Source organism: Pleurodeles waltl, chromosome 6 (assembly GCF_031143425.1).
Source record: "Pleurodeles waltl isolate 20211129_DDA chromosome 6, aPleWal1.hap1.20221129, whole genome shotgun sequence".
NCBI lineage: Eukaryota > Metazoa > Chordata > Amphibia > Caudata > Salamandridae > Pleurodeles > Pleurodeles waltl.
The window spans coordinates 704692601-704711613 of NC_090445.1; the positions used below are offsets into that span (position 1 = coordinate 704692601).

Consider the following 19013-nt stretch of genomic DNA (forward strand, 5'->3'; position numbering starts at 1 on the left):
AATCATCTAGCACTGCACAGTTCAGCCCTGCAAAAGCAGTGGCATAAACACTGCTGCACAACGTCAACATTCCAGTCAGACCATCAAGCAATGTTTTGCAGAGCAGCTTCAATTATCTTAAAAGAGTATTTGTATATTGCACTCCAAGAAAAATTTGCTTTCACCAGCCACGATTTGCTGCTTCACCTTCATTTTTGTGAACCTTTGCAGGCACAGTCAGCTACATAACCTTAACATCTCCCATACTGAGATATGTTCATAGCACATGCAGCATTTTTGGTACAGTGGGGTATGAGCAACGTATCATAACTGGCTTCTTGAAGATATTGTCATTATTGTGCATTCACATCTAAAACGAGAACCAGTGAGGAATGTATGAGGGTGCACCAAAACCAATCACTACTAAATATTTGGGTCCCTCTTCATGGAACTGATAGCGCGTCCAGTCCTTATAAATTACTTATGCTTGGACACGCCGGAGGTCGGTGAACCTTTTGACCGGGTTGAGTTCTCCTCATCCAAAGAATTGTCGGATCCCTCAAATCAATAATCAATAATCATTTATAATCAATAACCAATACTCGATTAGTAATCAATCAACAAATTAGTTAACCAGAAAATTAGTAATTAGACACACCATGACCTTTCAGTCATGAATAACCACACCTGTTTATTAAAAGTTAATGAGTTTATTTCCCAATATTAACAAAGCTAACACAATATAAGTAAGTCTTAAAATCAAATGATACACATATACGAACATTACTAGCTGTCCATAAAGACGGAAGAAACGCAATATACGCAAAACTTGGATTATAATACACTCGGCTATAGCAATGCAAATTACTAATAAGAGTAACTAAAGTTGACTAATTACATACATTGGTCAGCATAACAAGATTTCAATTCAGCATGGTGCATCAAATGAATACCTCAACTAACCTCTAATTAGCATTGGCATGTGGGGCTTCATGCGAAAATGAATCTAATCAACATAAATTTAGAAAACTTCTAGCTTAGGCTCTGTCAAAATTAAGTAGTTGGTACCTAAGAAGGAAAATACAATGAATAATACATTTATCCTTTTATAATGACCAAATGCAATCAGCATTCAAGGAAAGTCTTCCTCCTTCAGGTACCGGTTCGATCAGCATGGGGCGGGCTTCAAGGGGCAAAGTTTTTAAGGCAGGTTTTCCTTGCAGCAGCAAGGAAAATGGGAGAACAAAAGTTATGGAATGGGCAAGGCAAAGTGAAGTTAAAGTTAAAGTCTCTAGAGTGAGAATTCTTTAAAGTCTCTCTCTCTGGGATAGAGAAAAAGCATCAAAGTGTCATCAAAATGGCTTCTCGAATCTGGCTTCAAACTGGCATCAAAGAAAATGGCTGGCTTCTCTTCGTCCGGTGGGATTAAGTAAGAAAACTTCAAAATTCTTCAGGTTCTTCCATTGGAGGGTTCATGGAGTGATTTCTTTTTGACCAATGAATAGTGTCTTTTCTCTTAATACTCATCTACGCATAAGGTGTCCTTGGAGTTTTGGAACACAAGTAGCAACAAAGTTGTCAATTAATTCTGCATCAGTGTCTTTATTGTCTGCACCTGCAGAAACTGACCTTGCTTCAAAGGGGATGAAAGTTGCCTAGCAAACCTTGAGATAAGTGTATTAGTCATTCTACTGGAAAAATACAGCTTTTAAAGTTTAAAACACGTCTTTGTTAATACAAGTGAAAACTACGCAGTTAAAATTGAGACCAGGCAACTAGGCCAAAGCCTCTGCTAAATTTAAGCTAAGCATATAACAGTTTCAATGAGAAAATCATAAAATATAGCTGCAATTATGACTGATTACCACATTGTCGATTCTTCAAGATTATTTAAGCTTGTTTATACTAATGGCAACCTACTTCGTGGGCACATTCTCTATATACATTATTTTTCTTTGCTAAAATCACATTGTCTTATACCATTTTGTTACATGATATATGAATGTTTGTTAGTCTTTCTTTTTCTGCTTCATCAGAACCTGCTAACAATTCTAGTAACAGAAGATAGATCATGAGCTCAAAAATTGGACCAACCTTAAGATGTGTAGCTACATAAGAGATGTTGTATTGAAAAGTCCTAGTCAGCGTGTATAGCAGTGGCCTTGGGCTGATGCAGTGCTTGATGTTGGTATGTAAAGACTGAAAGAACAATGCCAGGCCCAGATGTGTATTTATTTTTGTGGTCTTTTGTGTTTGATGTGAGTATACAAAGAATCGAAGGACAGTGCCAGGCCGAGATGTGTAGTTAATATTGCTGTCCCCTGTGGGGATCCATGTGGGTACGTGAAGACTAGAAGCAAAGTGAAGGCCAAAAGCACAGTGCCAGGCCGAGTTGTGTAGTTTTTATTGTAGTGTGTTCTGGTGTTCGATGTATGAATAGATTGGAAGCACAGTGCCAAGCCCAGATGTATAGTTATCCTTGCGGTCTCTCGTTATACTTTGTGCTGTTACATAAATAGAAGTGGTTTCAGGTCTGGGTGTGTGTTGCTTATAGTGAAGAACAAATAGCCATATGAATAGAAATATTATTTCCTTTGGCTCAACGTGTCTAAGTTTCATTTTCACAGGGCGGTGACCCAAGAGGTAGCTCAGTGAAAGGAAAAATATGACATCTGAAACAGGTAGTAGAGGAGGCGTCAACCCGTGAGATCAGTGAAAGGGTTCTCGATGAATAGGGTCGCCCTTCTATTCACCACCTGAGCGAATGGTAACGAGATACCGTAGGAAATTGTGTCTATTATTACTTTCCTGAAAATACTTTTATTCCCAGATGGAAAACTGGTGAATAATGGGCTTAATTACCTTACAGCACTAAAGAAGTCATTGAAAGGCTCATGGGCTAGTATTCGGACTAAAAATAGAATCGCTCGTCCCTCCCATATGGAGCATATAAAGTACGCTATTGCTCTTTCACCTCAGATTGCACTTTGACTTGAAGTGAAAATGGAGAGAGCCTGTGTCCTTCTGTGTGTGCTTTTGTGTGGAAAACTTCTACAAGGGGCAGGTACGTCAGGACGCCAGGCCGTCTTTTTGTGTCTGTTCAATAATGTCGCTCTACAAAGGATGACTTTCGCATTTAATTGCGCTAAATAACGTACTAAAGGCAATTCAGTAATGGGCGCGTACAATTCTATGCCTCTTGTTAAATTAATGTGTGCGGTAGCTGATGGTGTTGTGTTCTACTGGTGATTTGCAGCGTCCGATACTCCATCTCCAGTGGTCACCGTCCATTGCGTGTTTGAATGCCGCGTCTTCCCGCTACTCTGAGTCTTCAAGGTTCGGTCTCTGAACCTACTACTCGTTATCTGCCTATGTATGGAAGCGCTTGTTTCAATGCCTGTGGTCAGTGGCCGCATCCTTGCTCCCTGTTTTCCTTTCTTTAGTATCACCGCTCCCTTTCTACATGTAGAAATCTCCGCCACATCTTTCTGCTTGTCAACGTTTCCAGCTCGCGTCACTGTGTTTACTCATTATTTTTATGTGTTTGGGATCTTGGTATCTGAGTCAGAAGTTATGGACTAAGACCTTAACCGCTAGCTCAGCCACAACTTTCCTTGATAATCTACGACAGGAAAGAGAATTAAGCACAGATATAAGGGATATACTCCCATTTAGGAATTTAAATGAAACTTGCCTCCAGGGAACTTCAAAGCTTCAGGTACACCCTAGTCTAAACAGTAAATTTGATTGAAAATGTATGTTCTCTGAGGATACAACTCTTGGTGTGTAAGGCATGCCTTCTAAGGCAATGGAGTTTTATTTTTGTTTCTTTGGAATTAAGTCGTACAAGGAGAAGCATATTGTGTTTTAAAGCTCAGCTACTTTGAAGAATGTAGTTCTACTGTCAGTTCCTTTGATTGTATGGGCATGTTTTTGGGATCCTGTTATCAGGCACGAGAATAGTCATTATTTATGAAATAAGCTGCAACCGCAAATCTAAAGGGGAGAAGGAGAGGGAGAAAGTGTGTGGTGGTGGTAGGGGGGAGGGGTTGGGAGAATAATAATAAAAAAAAAAAAACCTTGTGGACGCCTTCACCTGCCACGTTGCTCCTCTTCTCTCACAGCACAGGCTCTCCCATGCAACTCTGGCACTGCTCACATGCTAAACCTAGCATGAGAGCTGAACCAGTATTGGCCTGAGCAGCTTGCTCTGCCTCTCAGACACTGTGTGGGAGTCTGTGCAGTTTCTCAATCCCAGAAACCTAAGTGCGCATGCATGTTTGGTCCGCCGAAGACAGACAGCCAAACACACAATCGCACTTAACTGCACAGATTGCCCTCTCCTCTTCCCCTTCCATCACCCAGCATTGCCCCTTCCTTCACAGGCTGAGCCACCAGCTGAAAAAAATAAAACAATGGAGAAATACTGGGACGGATTCACAAGAAAGTGGCGCATTGGCTGTGATGTGCCACTTTTCCCTAATGACACCATGTGTGCACCATATTTAAAATATGGTGCACCGTGGCGCACGTTAGGACAATAGTGTCAAAATTAATGACACTGTTGTACTTACAGGATTAGCACCATAAATTATGGCACTAATCCTGCAAAGTAAAGGGACACCCATTGAAAGTAATTGGCAGGTCATTTTAACTTTAATTTTAATTATTAAAATGATGCTAAAAATGGCACAGTGAAATGTGAATTTCACTGCGCCCTTCTTATGTGCCTCCCTACAGGGGAACTCCCCCTTGCATACATTATGCCTGGGACAGGTATAATGTGGTGCAAGGGGTGCAATGCAAGCATTGCACCACTTTGTAAATATGGCAAAGGAAAGTGGCCTCCTCAACGTCACATTAGCGTAAAAAAAATATGCCAATGTGGTGCTATGAGGCAAAAGGGTTTGGGAAATGTGGCTCATTGTTTATTTTTTTTCAGCTGCTGCTTCACCAGGGAGGCAAGGCTTCTTCACCATTGCGAAGGAGCCACCCCTGAAATTAGGCCTTTATTAACATTTAAGACAACCTGTGGAAGAATATCCCAGCAAGAGGACTTAAATAGCTAATTACTTCTAGAATAACCATGAATTAAGAATGGATTGACATTTGAATGTTAGTTCGATACCACCTGTGTAAAGATGAAAGGGGGTCTGTAAATTAAGACTGTGCATAATGTATTTAATTAACAATGCCACAGCTATTAATAAACAACATAAAGTATCACTATTCAGTGGTCACAAGACTGCTTGAGATGAGATAATTGTGGAAAAATGGTAAAACAATGCACATATATAGTTCCTGTAAAAGTTGCACTTCATTTACCTGGTGTGTTTTAATTTCAGAAGCTTTACAGTTAGTACTAATAGAGCTGTACTAAAAAGCACAGATGCATGAGTATTAGGATTATAATTGCAGTTGTATTTATATAGTGCTTACTACCCCTGACGAGGCATCAAAGCACTTTTGGACGAGCAGCACACTACTCCAGAACCCAAAAGAATTAGTGGTGGATTAGTATAAGGGTAAGCTGAGTTAATTTGAGTGGTGGACATGTGAGTCTGCTAGTTGGACTAAATAGAATAATAAAGGTATTGACAAGGTAGGAATCTAAAAAGTGTTAATTAAGAAATCATAGTAAGTTGAGGTTTGGATGAGTAAAAGGAGATGGAGGAGGAAATCTGTTGAAAGGGATTAGGGAGCTTCATAGTAGTAAAATGAGGTTTGGGATGAGTCAAAGGAGAGATACATGAGAGAAGAATTTAGTAGGGTTGTTTGAGAGAGCATAGTAGAAGCCTAACGTTTAGGGTGAGCTAGGAGGGGTAGAGAAGGGAAGGGAAGTGTCCAGGGAGGGTTATTTTAGAGATCATAGTAGTAGCGTGAGGTTTGGGATGAGTCAGACTCAGAGATAGACTGAGGGAGATATAAGGTGAGAGAGTGGTGCATTGGATAGATAGATTTCTTTTTCTCTTGTACAGTAGGAGTAATGCATTAAAATATATACATACATTATTGCACAATAATTGAATATATGTATAAGGAAGATAATATATTGAGATTTAAAGTTGTATCATATAAACACAGACTTTCAAGCGTTGCAGTATTTGAAGGTAATATTTCAGCAGTGAGGTGCTTGTAGATAGTTATATTTACCTATGATAGATATATATGTTGATATATATATATATTACTGTATTATATACATGTGTTGAGCAGCCCTAAAGAGTATGTATATATATTTTTTTTAAAGTTACTATACATATTTCTACAAAAACATTCATATCTAGACATACATATACTCAAATTATAAATGTTTACATACACAGGTATATACTGTACATTGCAGTTTGAGTATACTGGTTAAAGAACCAATTATTGAATAATGTTCTGAAGATAAGATAGTTATCCACTAATATGATCTTGAGCAGAGGTTCCTTTGTTAAATGTATTTGGTGATTTTATTCCTGATGAAAAGTGGTCCTGCTCCATGTATTGCTATGTGGGTGATACAAAGCAGCTTGAAGGTGGATCTTCTGGCAACCGGTAACCAATGTACGGCCCTCAAGTCCGGAGAGTATGGGCTTGTGGGTTTACATGTAGGAGTAGTCTAGCAGCAGAGTTCTGAAACGGTTGTAGTCTTTTCATAGTTGATAGATATGATCCATGGTAGAGGCCATTGGCATAATCCAGTTTATAAAGTACAAGAGAGATAGTAGCCTGGATCTTGTGTGAAAATTCCGGGTGGGGGAAGATGCGTCACAGAGTTTAAGGTGACGAAGCTTGATCTTACTAATTTCTCCACTTGGGCATTCATTGTTAATTTGCAGTGGATGGTAATTCCAAGGTTTCTTAATTAGATACTTTAGGAGGTGGTCCCAGATTGTTGTGCCAGAAGCAAAGTGGATCATAATTTTTCCAGTCACCACATGTGAGTATTTCTGTTTTGGAAGCATTCCATTTTAGGTGGCTCCATTTCATCCAGTGATCAACAGCCTTGAGGTAACTGAAGAATATGAGTTTCCAATGTCTTTGGGGCTTTCCAGTATAAGGAGTATTTTGGTGTCATCTGCATAGTTATAGCATGTGATCTGAAATTTGTTGAGCATTATCGGTAATTACTGAATGTAGATGTTCAAAAGCATGGGTGAAATAATTGAGCCTTGAGGGACACCTGCTTTTGTAAATTACGGTTTGGATAGGAAATGGGAAGTAGGGATGATATTTGTTCTGCTTTGAAGGGAGGATGTGATCCATTTGAGAGCAGTCCCCTCTGTACCGGCTTCATAGTCTTACTATTATGGTGTCTGGGTCAACAATTTCAATGTCAGCTGAGAAGTCCAAGAGAGGTAGTGCAGCAACTCCATTGCGATCTACTATGTTTCTAAGGTCATTCCAGATGGCAATGAGGGCAGGTTCTGTGCCTTTTCCTGGGTGGAATCCAGTTTGGTAGTCTGAAAGTATGGAGTTATCTTCAATTAATTGTGACATCTGGGCGAATGCTGCTCTTTCTATCAGTTTGCCCAGGAAAGGTCCATTTGTATTTTGTTTGGGGCTGTTAGGGTCATGCGTGTCCAGGTTTGTTTTCTTTAATAATAGGCTATGTATGCCTTTTTTAGGTCTTCAGGAAAGATTGCTGTAGGTTAAGGATTATTGATGATCCTTTTTACTGGTGTAGAAGGAAAGTAGGTAAAATAATGTTCTTGACAATGGTGGTGTACAAGGGTTAGAAGGGAAGCAGAAAGAACTGCATGGTTTGACCAGATCCATAAATTCATGATTTGTTTGAAGGAATGCAAAGCCTTGGTTGGCTTACTCCTGGGGGTTATTTTTGGAAATGCGTTGGTGCTGGTGGTTTTCCTTTGTTTTAAATAGGAATCCAAAGTGCTTGCTTCAATTGTATAATGGATGTCCCAGGTTGTCTGAATTTTGAGTAATGGGATGAGTTTCTTCTGTGCATTTAGGTTTATGAAATTCTGTGAGAATTGTATAAAATTCTTTATTTGCACATTTAGCATTTTCTGTAAGAACAGTAACTTTTTTTTGTTTAGCTTTTTTGATTGTTGATTTATATATTCCTGTATGTTTGCTTAGGTGAAGTTTTTCTTGACTGCTATTTGTTTTGAGCTGGACTTGTTGCAGCCTTCTGTGTTTTTTTTTTTTTTTTTGTTCTGTATTTTTCCAAGGTATTTTTTTTTATTTTGTCCTGTTTTGTTGTTCTTAGTGGTATTCGGATATTGAAAGCTTCCTGTAGCCACTCAAAGTTTTTGAACAGAATTTATTGTGTTTAGATCTGTGTTGGCTGTTAGTTGTTTCTAATTATTCAAAATTGAGTTTTGTTTCAGTTAATAGGTGCATGCATGTAACATGGTCTTGGATGTGTTGATTTGTGGTGTTTTATGTTACAAAGCTACCAAATTGTAGCCTGACCATGTGACCAGAGTAATTATTTGATGTGTAACTAGTTCAGGATTTGCAAAAATGACACATAGGATGTGTCGAGCAATGTATGTGAGTTTGTATATGATCTGATGTAGGTTCAGTGTGACTAGGCCAGTAATGATGAACAATTGTTGGATTGGAAATATTGGGTTTGTCAAACCAAATGTTTAGGTCTCCAAGAATGCATAGGTTGGAGTGTAGTGTTATAAAGTATGAAACTGTATCTAGAAACATGTCTGGGATTGGAGGAGGAAGTTACAGGAGGAGGTTGGTGTAGGGTTGCATCTGGTTATAAGGGTGTCTCAACCCTTTATGGAAATGCCAGTTTTGAGGAGATTTATTGTTTTCTTGAATATGACAGCTAGCCCACTACATTTTTGCCTATAGGATTTTGAGTGATTGTTTGAGAGCCTGGAGGAAAGTCTTCATGGAAAACTGAAGCCATATCATCTCCCAACCATGAATCAGTTATGAAGAGTAAGTCAGGTTGTGTGCCAGTGTGGAGGTCCTAGATGTGGTGCTTACTTTTAGAGAGTGATTGAGCATTTATTAGTAGGCAGTTTAGAGAGTGTGTTTTGGTGGTGTGACTTTGTATTGTAGAAGAGTGCGCAGTATATTTGAACGTATAGCAGGTGTGTCATTAGTGTGGTATTAACTGTATGAGGGTTGCAATAGTGTTTTTCTACATGCCATTCCTCAACCAGCAGGCTTAGAAGGCATTTTGTTGGTTCTGCATGTGTTGGTGGAGGAGATGGTGGTTGGGAGTGAAATGGTGAGTTGTATTGTTTTTGTAGAGTAACTTTGTTGCTCAATAAACATGCAAATGAGAGGTTGTGAAGAGTGGCATGTTGTTTATTTTGTTTGAGTTTGTTTAGGGTGAAAGGTGTTTGTGCTGAGGGTGGTAGTGGAGTATGTGGGTCATATTTTAAGGCTCTAAATTGTGCAATGGATGGGAGGCGGGTGAAAGAGTTATTGTGTTCGTGTATTTGTTGTTGGTGTTAGTGAAGCTAGAACACTTGCAAGTAAAAATGGTTCAGGATGTGTGTTATTTCAGTAGTCATAAGAGTGGTAATGTTTCTATGTTTCCAATTTGTGGTGGAAAGTATTATGAAATTTTGTGTGTGTGTGTGAGATGTTTATGTTCTGGCATGTGTGTTATGTTTTGTTCTTGCACAGTAGTGAGACGAGATATTGATGTAGTGGTTTTCTCAGAAGGATTTGTTTGTAAACTACCCGCGGTGAGTGGAAATTGAATTCTACAGGGGGTGGTGATATGTTTTCAAAAGGAGTGTCTGTGGTGTGTAAGAGGGAATGGAAAAGAGTTATGAGTGTGTTAGATTTGATCACTAGAAGAGGTAAAATGTGTGGTGGAGTGTAAAGATCGTTTGGTCTTCTGTTTTAGGTAACAAGAGGAGGAGGGGGTTAGTGGAAGACATGATGGAAGGCTGAGAATAGGTTTCATGGTGATAAAAAGGGGTCTGTTACAATGAAGTATAGCACAGAGCTCGTGTTTTGTATGAATAGGGAGTGTGTGTCTGGGTGCATTAAAGTTATGTATTTGGCGTTGTGTTGGTGATGTGTGGATTTGTTAGTGGTATAGGACAGAGTGTTTTTTGTGAGAATTAAGGTGCCAAAGTGTTGTAGTTGGGGTAGAAGGGTGTATAGGTGCTGTTTGTGGTTTTTTCTAGTTGTTGTTGAGACAGCAAAATCTGTGTGTAGTTTGCTTGTGGCACGTGGATAGTGTGCATTTGCTGAGACACTTTATTATGTTTGTGGATGGCTTAAGGTGGTTGCCAAAGAATGGCAAAAATGGCAGCATTTCTGGCACTAGGCCCAAGCTGGCCTAAACAGACATCTGCCCCTGTCCTCTCCTTCCTTAGCCTTGATACCCGGGCTGAAGCGCCCTGAGCCCTAGGATTAAATATCCATATTGACCAATGGGAACCATAAACACAAACCTAGCCAATTAGAGCCCTAGCATATGCCCTAGAGCCAATGGGAGACCTGGCCCTTTTAACCAATCACAGATGTAGCCCTATTAACCAATAAAAATCCAAACCCTAATGGAAACCCTAACCCTAGCAATCAATCAGAGCACAAACCCTAAACCTTTAGTCCAGTAGAAATCCCAGCCCTAGCAACCAATCTGAACCCTAGCCCAAAAAGCCAATCACAACTCAAACCATAAGCCCTTGGTCCAGTAAAAAACCCTAACCCTAGCAACCAATCAGAACAGAATGCAATAACCAGTAAAAAATTATTCTGGGCAAGTGACCTTAAGCACAGGCTGTTGGGCAAGGGTACAGGGAGATGCTCTTGAATTCAAAATGTCCTTGAATATGGACTGGCTCAATCCACACTCTGTAACTTCCTGATTCAGCTCTACAGGTAAAGCCCAATTCTGAAGCCACTAATACAGCTTTTTCATGCAATTAACCTAATCACTTTTTCAAGTAAAAAACAAGTGCTATATACACTTTCGAAACACAGTTTAAATCACAGAGCAGATTAAGCAGTCTCTTAAGCCCACTTTGGTTAGCCATTGAGGTGTATCTTGCCTTTTTACCTTGAAGGGGGGCTTAGTACAGTATAGGGGAAAAACAAGGAGAGAAATTTAACCCCTGCGCTGCCAGGCCTGTTCCCCCTCCTGTGCCAGGCCTTTTTTTGCCTATTTGGAAAAGTTCTCTAGAGGTACCCAGACTTTGTGGGTTCCCCTCAAGGAGGCCAAGAAATTAGCCAAAATACAGTGATTTTTTTTTTTTTTTAAATGGGAAAAAAGGTCTGCAGAAGTAGGTGTTTTTTTCCCCCTGAAAATGGCATCAACAAAAGGTTTGCGGTGCTAAAATCACCAGCTTCCCAGCTTTCAGGAACAGGCAGACTTGAATCAGAAAACCCAATTTTTCAACACAATTTTGGCATTTTACTGGGACATACCCGATTTTTACGATTTTTTGTGCTTTCAGCCTCCTTCCAGTCAGTGACCGAAATGGGTGTGAAACCAATGCTGGATCCCAGAAACCTAAATTTTTCTGAAAAGTAGACAAAATTCTGAATTCAGCAATGGGTAATTTGTGTAGATCCTACAAGGGTTTCCTGCAGAAAATACCTGAAATAAAAAAATATTGAAATTGAGGTGAAAAAAACAGCCATTTTTCTCTACGTTTTACTCTGTAACTTTTTCCTGCAATGTGAGATTTTTGAAAGCAGTATACTGTTACGTCCGCTGGACTCTTCTGGTTGCGGGGATATATAGGGCTTGTAGGTTCATCAAGAACCGTAGGTACCCAGAGCCAATAAATGAACTGCACCTTGCAGTGGGTTTTCATTCTATACCGGGTATACAGCAATTCATTTGCTGAAATATAAAGAGTCAAAAATAGGTATCAAGAAAACCTTTCCATTTCCAAAATGGGCACAAGATAAGGTGTTGAGAAGCAGTGGTTATTTGCACATCTCTGAATTCTGGGGTGCCCATACTAGCATGTGAATTACATGGCATTTCTCAAATAGACGTCTTTTTTACACACTCTCTTATATTTGGAAGGAAAAAATATAGAGAAAGACAAGGGGCAATAACACTTGTTTTGCTATTCTATGTTCCCCCAAGTCTCCCGATATAAATGGTACCTCACTTGTGTGGGTAGGCATAGTGCCCGTGACAGAAAATGTTCCAAAACACAACGTGGACACATCACATTTTTCTACAGAAACCAGAGGTGTTTTTTTGCAAAGTGCCTACCTGTGGATTTTGGCCTCTAGCTCAGCCGGCACCTAGGGAAACCTACCAAACCTGTGCATTTTATAAAACTAGAGACCTAGGGGAATCCAAGACGGGGTAACTTGTGGGGCTCTCACCAGATTCTGTTACCCAGAATCCTTTGCAAACCTCAAAATTTGGCTAAAAAACACTTTTTCCTCACATTTCGGTGACAGACAGTTCTGGAATCTGAGAGGAGCCACAAATTTCCTTCCACCCAGCTTTCCCCCAAGTCTCCTGATAAAAATTATACCTCACTTGTGTGAGTGGGCCAGGTGCCTGCAACAGAATAAGGCCAAAAATACTTGTAGAGATAGAGGGGATAGCACAGCGAGTTGATAACGACATTCTTCTTTTATACATCTTTATGCTGACTCTGCTTTGGGGACCATGATGTGCTAAACACTAAAATTGTGAAAAGAAACACACTTAGGTTATGTTAAAAAGATCCCTCACCCACCAACCAAGTTGGTGGCATGCTTCATCATCGGGGTCCCACCTGAGACACCTAGCGTGTCACAAGTGTGCTGCGACGCCTGATTACAGCGGAGCAGGTTTTGTCATTTGTACCACACATACTGGTTGGATTTGGCACAAGGGTGAGTGATGGTTCAGTAGATCAAATTCTATGAAAAAGAGATTTCACAAAAGTGAAATGCACTGTTAATAACTGAAAGGCCAAAAACTGAACCAATGACTCACAGGTCGTGAGCTGTAAAGCCGCGTCAAGGCACCAACCATTTTACAGTCCATTCACACACCTTTCATACATGACATGCACAAGACCATTCACGCCGCCAGCCATGGGCCCAGCACATTATAGCACTCGCATCGACAGACAGCGCCACTCAAGGGCCCATCCCTTACATACGCCCACATACCTGATATAGCAGTCACACTAGCTGATGGGAGTGTGTGGGCTGACGTTTGGCTGGCACCGCCAGCCAAGTGCCACCCCACACACACCGCCAGCCAAGCACCACCACATGCACACTGCCAGCCAAGCGCCACCCCAGGCACACTGCCAGCCAAGCACCATCCCAGGCACACCGCCAGCCAAGCGCCACCCCAGGCACACCGCCAGTCAAGAGCCACCCCAGGCACACTGCCAGCCAAGCGCCACCCCAGGCACACCGCCAGCCAAGCGCCACCCCAGGCACACCACCAGCCAGGCGCCATCCCACGCACACCGCCAACCAGGCGCCACCCCACGCACACCGCCATCCAAGCGCCACCCCACGCACACCGCCAGCCAAGCACCACCCCATGCACACCGCCAGCCAAGCGCCACCCCATGCACACCGCCATCACTTTTTTCCATTTATAAAGAACAAAGAAACCACTAACTAATTATAAAACAAGTACAAAACTACAAACACAACAGCTCTAACTAAATACAAGACAGTAATGCCAACCACGAAACTGAACATACGAAAATATAAAATAGGCAGTTTATGCTCACGGTATTTCCTCAAAATTATTCTTGGTGTGGTAATTTCTGAAACAGCCAGGCGCACACAGCCCAGGCTTTGAAGGCAAATGGGGAAGTACATCCGGCTCTCCCTCCGGATACCTCTTTGGGCACATACTCTACATTTCTTAGTGGGTAAGTCTTTCTTGGGAGTGGGAGGAATGTGATCTGGAAAGTGGCGATCTTTCAATCTAGCCATATCCTCCACTACTGCTATTCTAGGAACTCTTGCCTGTTCCACCACAATAAGGCTCTCTATCACCAACTCCTGAAATTTAACAAGTATCATCCTTGATTCAAGTGAACAATCCTTGAACACAATAAAAGCATTAAAAGTTGCCAGATTAAATAAATGTAGGGCCAACTTTTTATACCACACGTAAGACTTACGAAGAGCAGTGTAAGGTTCCAACCTCTGATCTACTCTATCAACACCACCTATGTGCCTATTGTAGTCCAAAATACAAACAGGTTTGTGCGCTTCCGCAACCTGGCCCCAAACATTCACAGGGGAAGTACTATCATCATAGATAGTAGAAAGCATGTACACATCCTCCTGTCTGAAAATTTCAGAGCTAGCAGATCATTATTCCGCAAGGCAGTGCACTGTCCCCTCAAGTTTTTTACAGACAAGCTCCCTTGGATAGCCTTTCCGGTTAGAACGGATTGTGCCACAGGCAACAGTGTCCACTCTAAACAACTCCTTGAACAACTACACTCCAGTTGAGAAATTATCTACGTCCAAATGGTGACCTTTGTTAAACAGTCGTCTACCAAGTTCCCACACATTTTGTTTGCTAACTCCAAAAGTGGCCGGACAACCAGGAGGGTCAATACTGGAATCCCTACCAGTGTAGACCTGAAGATTATACACGTATCCTGTACTGCTTTCTGACAGCATATACACTTTAATCCCATACGTGCCCTTTTATTAGGAATGTACTGCTTAAAAACTAAACGCCCCTTAAAAAGGACCAAAGACTCGTCCACACTTATCTCTTTGCCTGGAACATAGACCTCTGAAAACCGATCTACAAAATGATCAAGGACAGGCCTAATCTTAAAAAGAAGGTCACAATCAGGGTGATCTTGTGGCAAAGCTAAAGCATTGTCTACAAAATGCAGCATACGAAGAAGAAGCAAATAGCGATTACGAGTCATAGTTGCAGGAAATATAGCCGTTGCCATAAAGGGACTAGTACACCAATAAGAAGCCAGTGACTTCTTCCTTATCAACCCCATAAAAAAAGTCAAACCTAAAAACTTTTTCATCTCTTCAAGATATGTGGGAACCCACTGAGTAGCTCTAGACTGAGGCCTAAGTCTGGCAGCGTTGTCCGTCAAATACTGCTCCGTATACACATTAGTCTGCACCACAATCTCTTCTAAAAATACATTGTCCATAAACAAGTGAAAGAAATTGACAGGCAAAAAGTTTTCCATATTGACTCTACACCCTGGGAGACCAGTATATGCAGGTAACTGTGGCTGCTCCATGTTTGGGGCAATCCAGGTGTCAGGTCTTCTAATGGGAAACCCTTTAGCCCCAGGCTGCTGCACTCTTGGCACATCAATGTCCTCCTCTAAAACAGGCTCTTCATCTGCACTAAGAGTGGCTTCCTCATCAGAAGAATCCTCTCGGACAGAAAACTCACTGCCAGAATCTCTCACTTCCTTCTCTGCCTCAGATGCAGAGTCAGTCTCGTAATCATGGTCTGAAGACGACTCAAAAAGCATGCCAACAACCTGCTGAGCGGTCACTCTGCTGCTAGCCATGATCCTCACTAACAACAAATGGATTTGCCAACAACCACCAGCACTAAAATAAGTAATAAACAATAAGTGTAGCTTTATCACAAAAAGTTATGTACTAAAAAAACTATACCACTCACTTGCCTGAAAGAGCTACTCACCAGCAACTACTCTGCACAGACACAGCAATCACCAATGATATCCCACTAAAAAGAAAAAAGAAAATTAGACATATGACAACACAAATATCATTGTGCCCAAATCTAAGGACAATTTCACACACAATACTACATTTAGTACATCACCTACAAACATGTAATTCATGCATGTCAACAATTCTCCTTTGAAGTAAATTGCTTTCACTTACCTAAAACATGCAACTATGCAAACCGCAGGACAACTACTGCCAAAACCGCAAGGATCCACAGCAAAGGAAGCAAAAGCTTTGAACTAGAACAAAAAGAAAAAATAAACTGTTATAATCGCAAATACTTTGCCAGTTGACAAACACCCCGCCACCAGGAACTTAGAAACTGTCCCTGGTGCCTAAGTGGCTTCTGCCCCCCATGGGGGCAGATGGGCCTAAAAACAAATAGGCCGATCTGCCCACAAGGGGGCAGAAATGGGCAACAGCTCTGTACCCTGTTTAGGGGGGCGACCCTTTCCAAATGGGGAGAGTGGGGGTGCCCCCAGCACAAAAAAAACTAAGGGGAGCAAAAAACAAAAAAAAAATCCTCTCATGTCTTGGTGGCCTCTGCCCTCTTGGTGGCAGATAGGCCTAAAAAATAGCCCGATCTGCCCCCAAGGGGAGCAGAAATGGTCTTCAGTGATGTGCCCCTCTCTGGGGAGCGACGCTTGCAAAAAGGGCTGGCTCACCAGCCACACAACCCCCCTCCCCCACCCAAAGATCCCTGGTTCCTAAGTGGATTCAGAGATGGGCCTAAAGAAATAGGCAAAGCTGCCCCCAAGGGGGGCAGAAATGGCCAACAGCTCTGTACCCCCTTTAGGGGGCGACCCTGGCCAAAGGGGGCACCCCAGCACAAAACAAAAAAAAGGCGGAAAAAATAAATCCCTGGCGTATTGGTGGTTTCTGTCCTCCTGGGGGGCAGATGGGCCTAAAAAAATAGGCCCATCTGTCTCCAAGGGGGGCAGAAATGGCCAATACTAATTCCCCCCTTTTGGGGGGGGGGCGACCCTTGCCCAAGGGGTGCCCCAAAACACACACACCACACAATCCCTGGCACCTAGTGGGTTTCGACCCCCCCGGGGGTGAGATCGGCCAAAAACATGGCCGAACTAGGCTGGGGGGGGGGGCTGAAACATAAAAAATTATTGCCCCCGGGGCAGCGACCCTTGCCTAAGGGGTCGCTGCCCAAAAACATAAGGTAAACATAATCCCTGGTGGTCTAGTGGTTTTCGACCCCTCCCCGGGGCAGAAAAAGGATTATTTGTGCCCCCAAGGGGAGCAACGTTTGCCCAAGGGGTCGCGCCCCAAAACATCCTAGTGAAAAAAAAATCCCTGGTGTCTAGTGGCTTTCGACCCCCCCTGGGGGCAGATCGGCTGAAAAAAACAGCCAATCTGCCCCCAGGGAGGGCCAAAAAGGAATTTATGCACCCAAGGGGAGGGACCCTTGCCCAAGGGGTCGCTCCCCAAAAAATCCTAGTGAAAATGAAATCCCTGGTGTCTAGTGGCTTTCGCCCCCCCCCAGGCAGATCTGCTGAAAAACTGCCTATCTGCCCCCAGGGTGGGCCGAAATAAGAAGAAAAATAGCCCCCCATGGGAGCGACCCTTGCCCAAGGGGTCGCTCCCAAAAATAAATATCCAAAAAATCCCTGGTGTCTAGTGGGGATTCCTGGTCCAGGATCATCGTGGACCAGCAATCCACTAAAAACAGGCACGGGGGGGCGAAGGAAAAACCCTTTCCTTTATCCCAGTGTCTGTTTTCCCCTCCAAAACCCCCAAAAAGGGAAGGACTCACCTGCTTGAGCTCCTTTCCCTCGACGTGCTGGAAGCAAATGGCTTCCAGCGCGTCCTCTGCAACAATTGATGACGTTGCCGCGCTGTGAGCGCGCTGATGTCAGATTGCTGAGGGGGGGGGTCGAGGGTGGAAGGGGAAGGGATTCCCCTTCCATCCCTGACCGGGGGGGTGTGGGTGCCATGGGCCGGGTGCAGGACGTGGTGATCTCGTCCCAGGCACACAGATCACCTCGTCCAGGGCACCCAGGGGGTTAAACAGTGACAGGTAGGCCAAAACAGCAGTACAAAATTAAAACCAAAAGAAACCAAGAGGTAAATTTAAACAGTCACGGGTAGGGGGAAGAAGAACTTTTAATATTTCAAGAATACGCAGTACAAGGTCTGTGTTCTTACCATCTTCTTTGCCAAAACACATTATTACCACTCCACAGTGTAATTGACTTGCAAAAATAATGCTTACTTCCTCACAAGTTCCATACTAGAATAAGTTTGTATTAAACACCTGTTACCATCTTCACAAAGAAGAGCTATTGCAATTATCTACAAATGTAAGCATGTGTGGTTTGCTTATGGGTAAGTACCCTTGTTTGCAACACCTGTATATAGATAAACCGCATGGTATAAAATATGTTGCTCCTCCCCTTCTTGGCAATAGCAAAAATAGAACATTACAGTCTGCACATCTGTGTATTTGGTTTATGCCAGAACGCTTTTTAAATGCATTTGTTTTAAAATTTAAATATATTACATTTGAGCAGTGGGGTAAATTCACATTGAGAAAGCCTCCTGACTATTACCTGTGTTGTCCTATTACTTACTTATTGGTAATCTTCATTACTCCTGGCCCTGTTTTCCGTATCCTATTCACCACAAGTGAGATAACCTATCTCGCCCTACAGAAAAAGCAACAGAGGAATACTGGTATATACACCCTCCCACTGGAGGACACTTAAGCAGTACCCACCCAGCATTCCTCCTGAACTACCAAGCCCCCACTATAAGATGGTTGGTCATCTGGGGGCGGGAGGGGTGATGAATGGGATGAGGACAACAGGACCAGGAGTAATAAAGATTACCAGTAAGTCATAGGGCATTCACCGTAGGTCCCCCTTGCCCTGTTCATCACAAGTGAGACAATACCTAAGCCTAACAACCTGTCATTCATAGGGAAAAGAAAACCACACAAGGACACCAACATAACATTGCAGCATCTCATAGTGGATCTGGATACATGTACCCGGGCAAACCATGACATGACAGAATGCAAAACACCCCAATTTAAAATATCACATAAGACAGTCCTTAACTCACATTCCCAAGGAAAGCGTCTGTAGGAAGCCCACTCAGCAGCCCGAAAATCACAAAAACAGACATACTTCACACAGAGACCCAGGCAGCAGCGACCCCTCGGACAGATATCCCTGAACCCTACTAGGGGGAGAAGCAGTCCCAAAAAATGGACTAGAGAAATTAACTACCCTATCCAGCTACTGAACGACAAAGATAAAGCCAAAACACCTTGACAGGAGGTTCCAAAAGAAACAATAAAAAAATCTGGAATACCAAACAACAATCATGCCATCAAAGCTCATGTGACAACCAAGAAAGACCACTAGATCTTCAAGGAAGAACCAGTA

General features: G+C 42.4%; 1 protein-coding gene across 6 annotated transcripts in view; it reads left to right on the plus strand.

Annotated features, from left to right (window-relative positions):
* Positions 1–2972: 2972 nt before the first annotated feature.
* Positions 2973–19013, plus strand: part of LOC138300183 (LWamide neuropeptides-like) — a 342764-nt gene continuing 326723 nt past the window's right edge. For all 6 annotated transcript variants that reach the window (XM_069239164.1, XM_069239162.1, XM_069239168.1 and 3 more), the window contains exon 1: positions 2973–3043. In XM_069239164.1, coding sequence (XP_069095265.1) covers positions 2983–3043 — 61 coding nt within the window. In that variant the 5' untranslated portion in view covers positions 2973–2982. The remainder of the gene's footprint in view (positions 3044–19013) is intronic.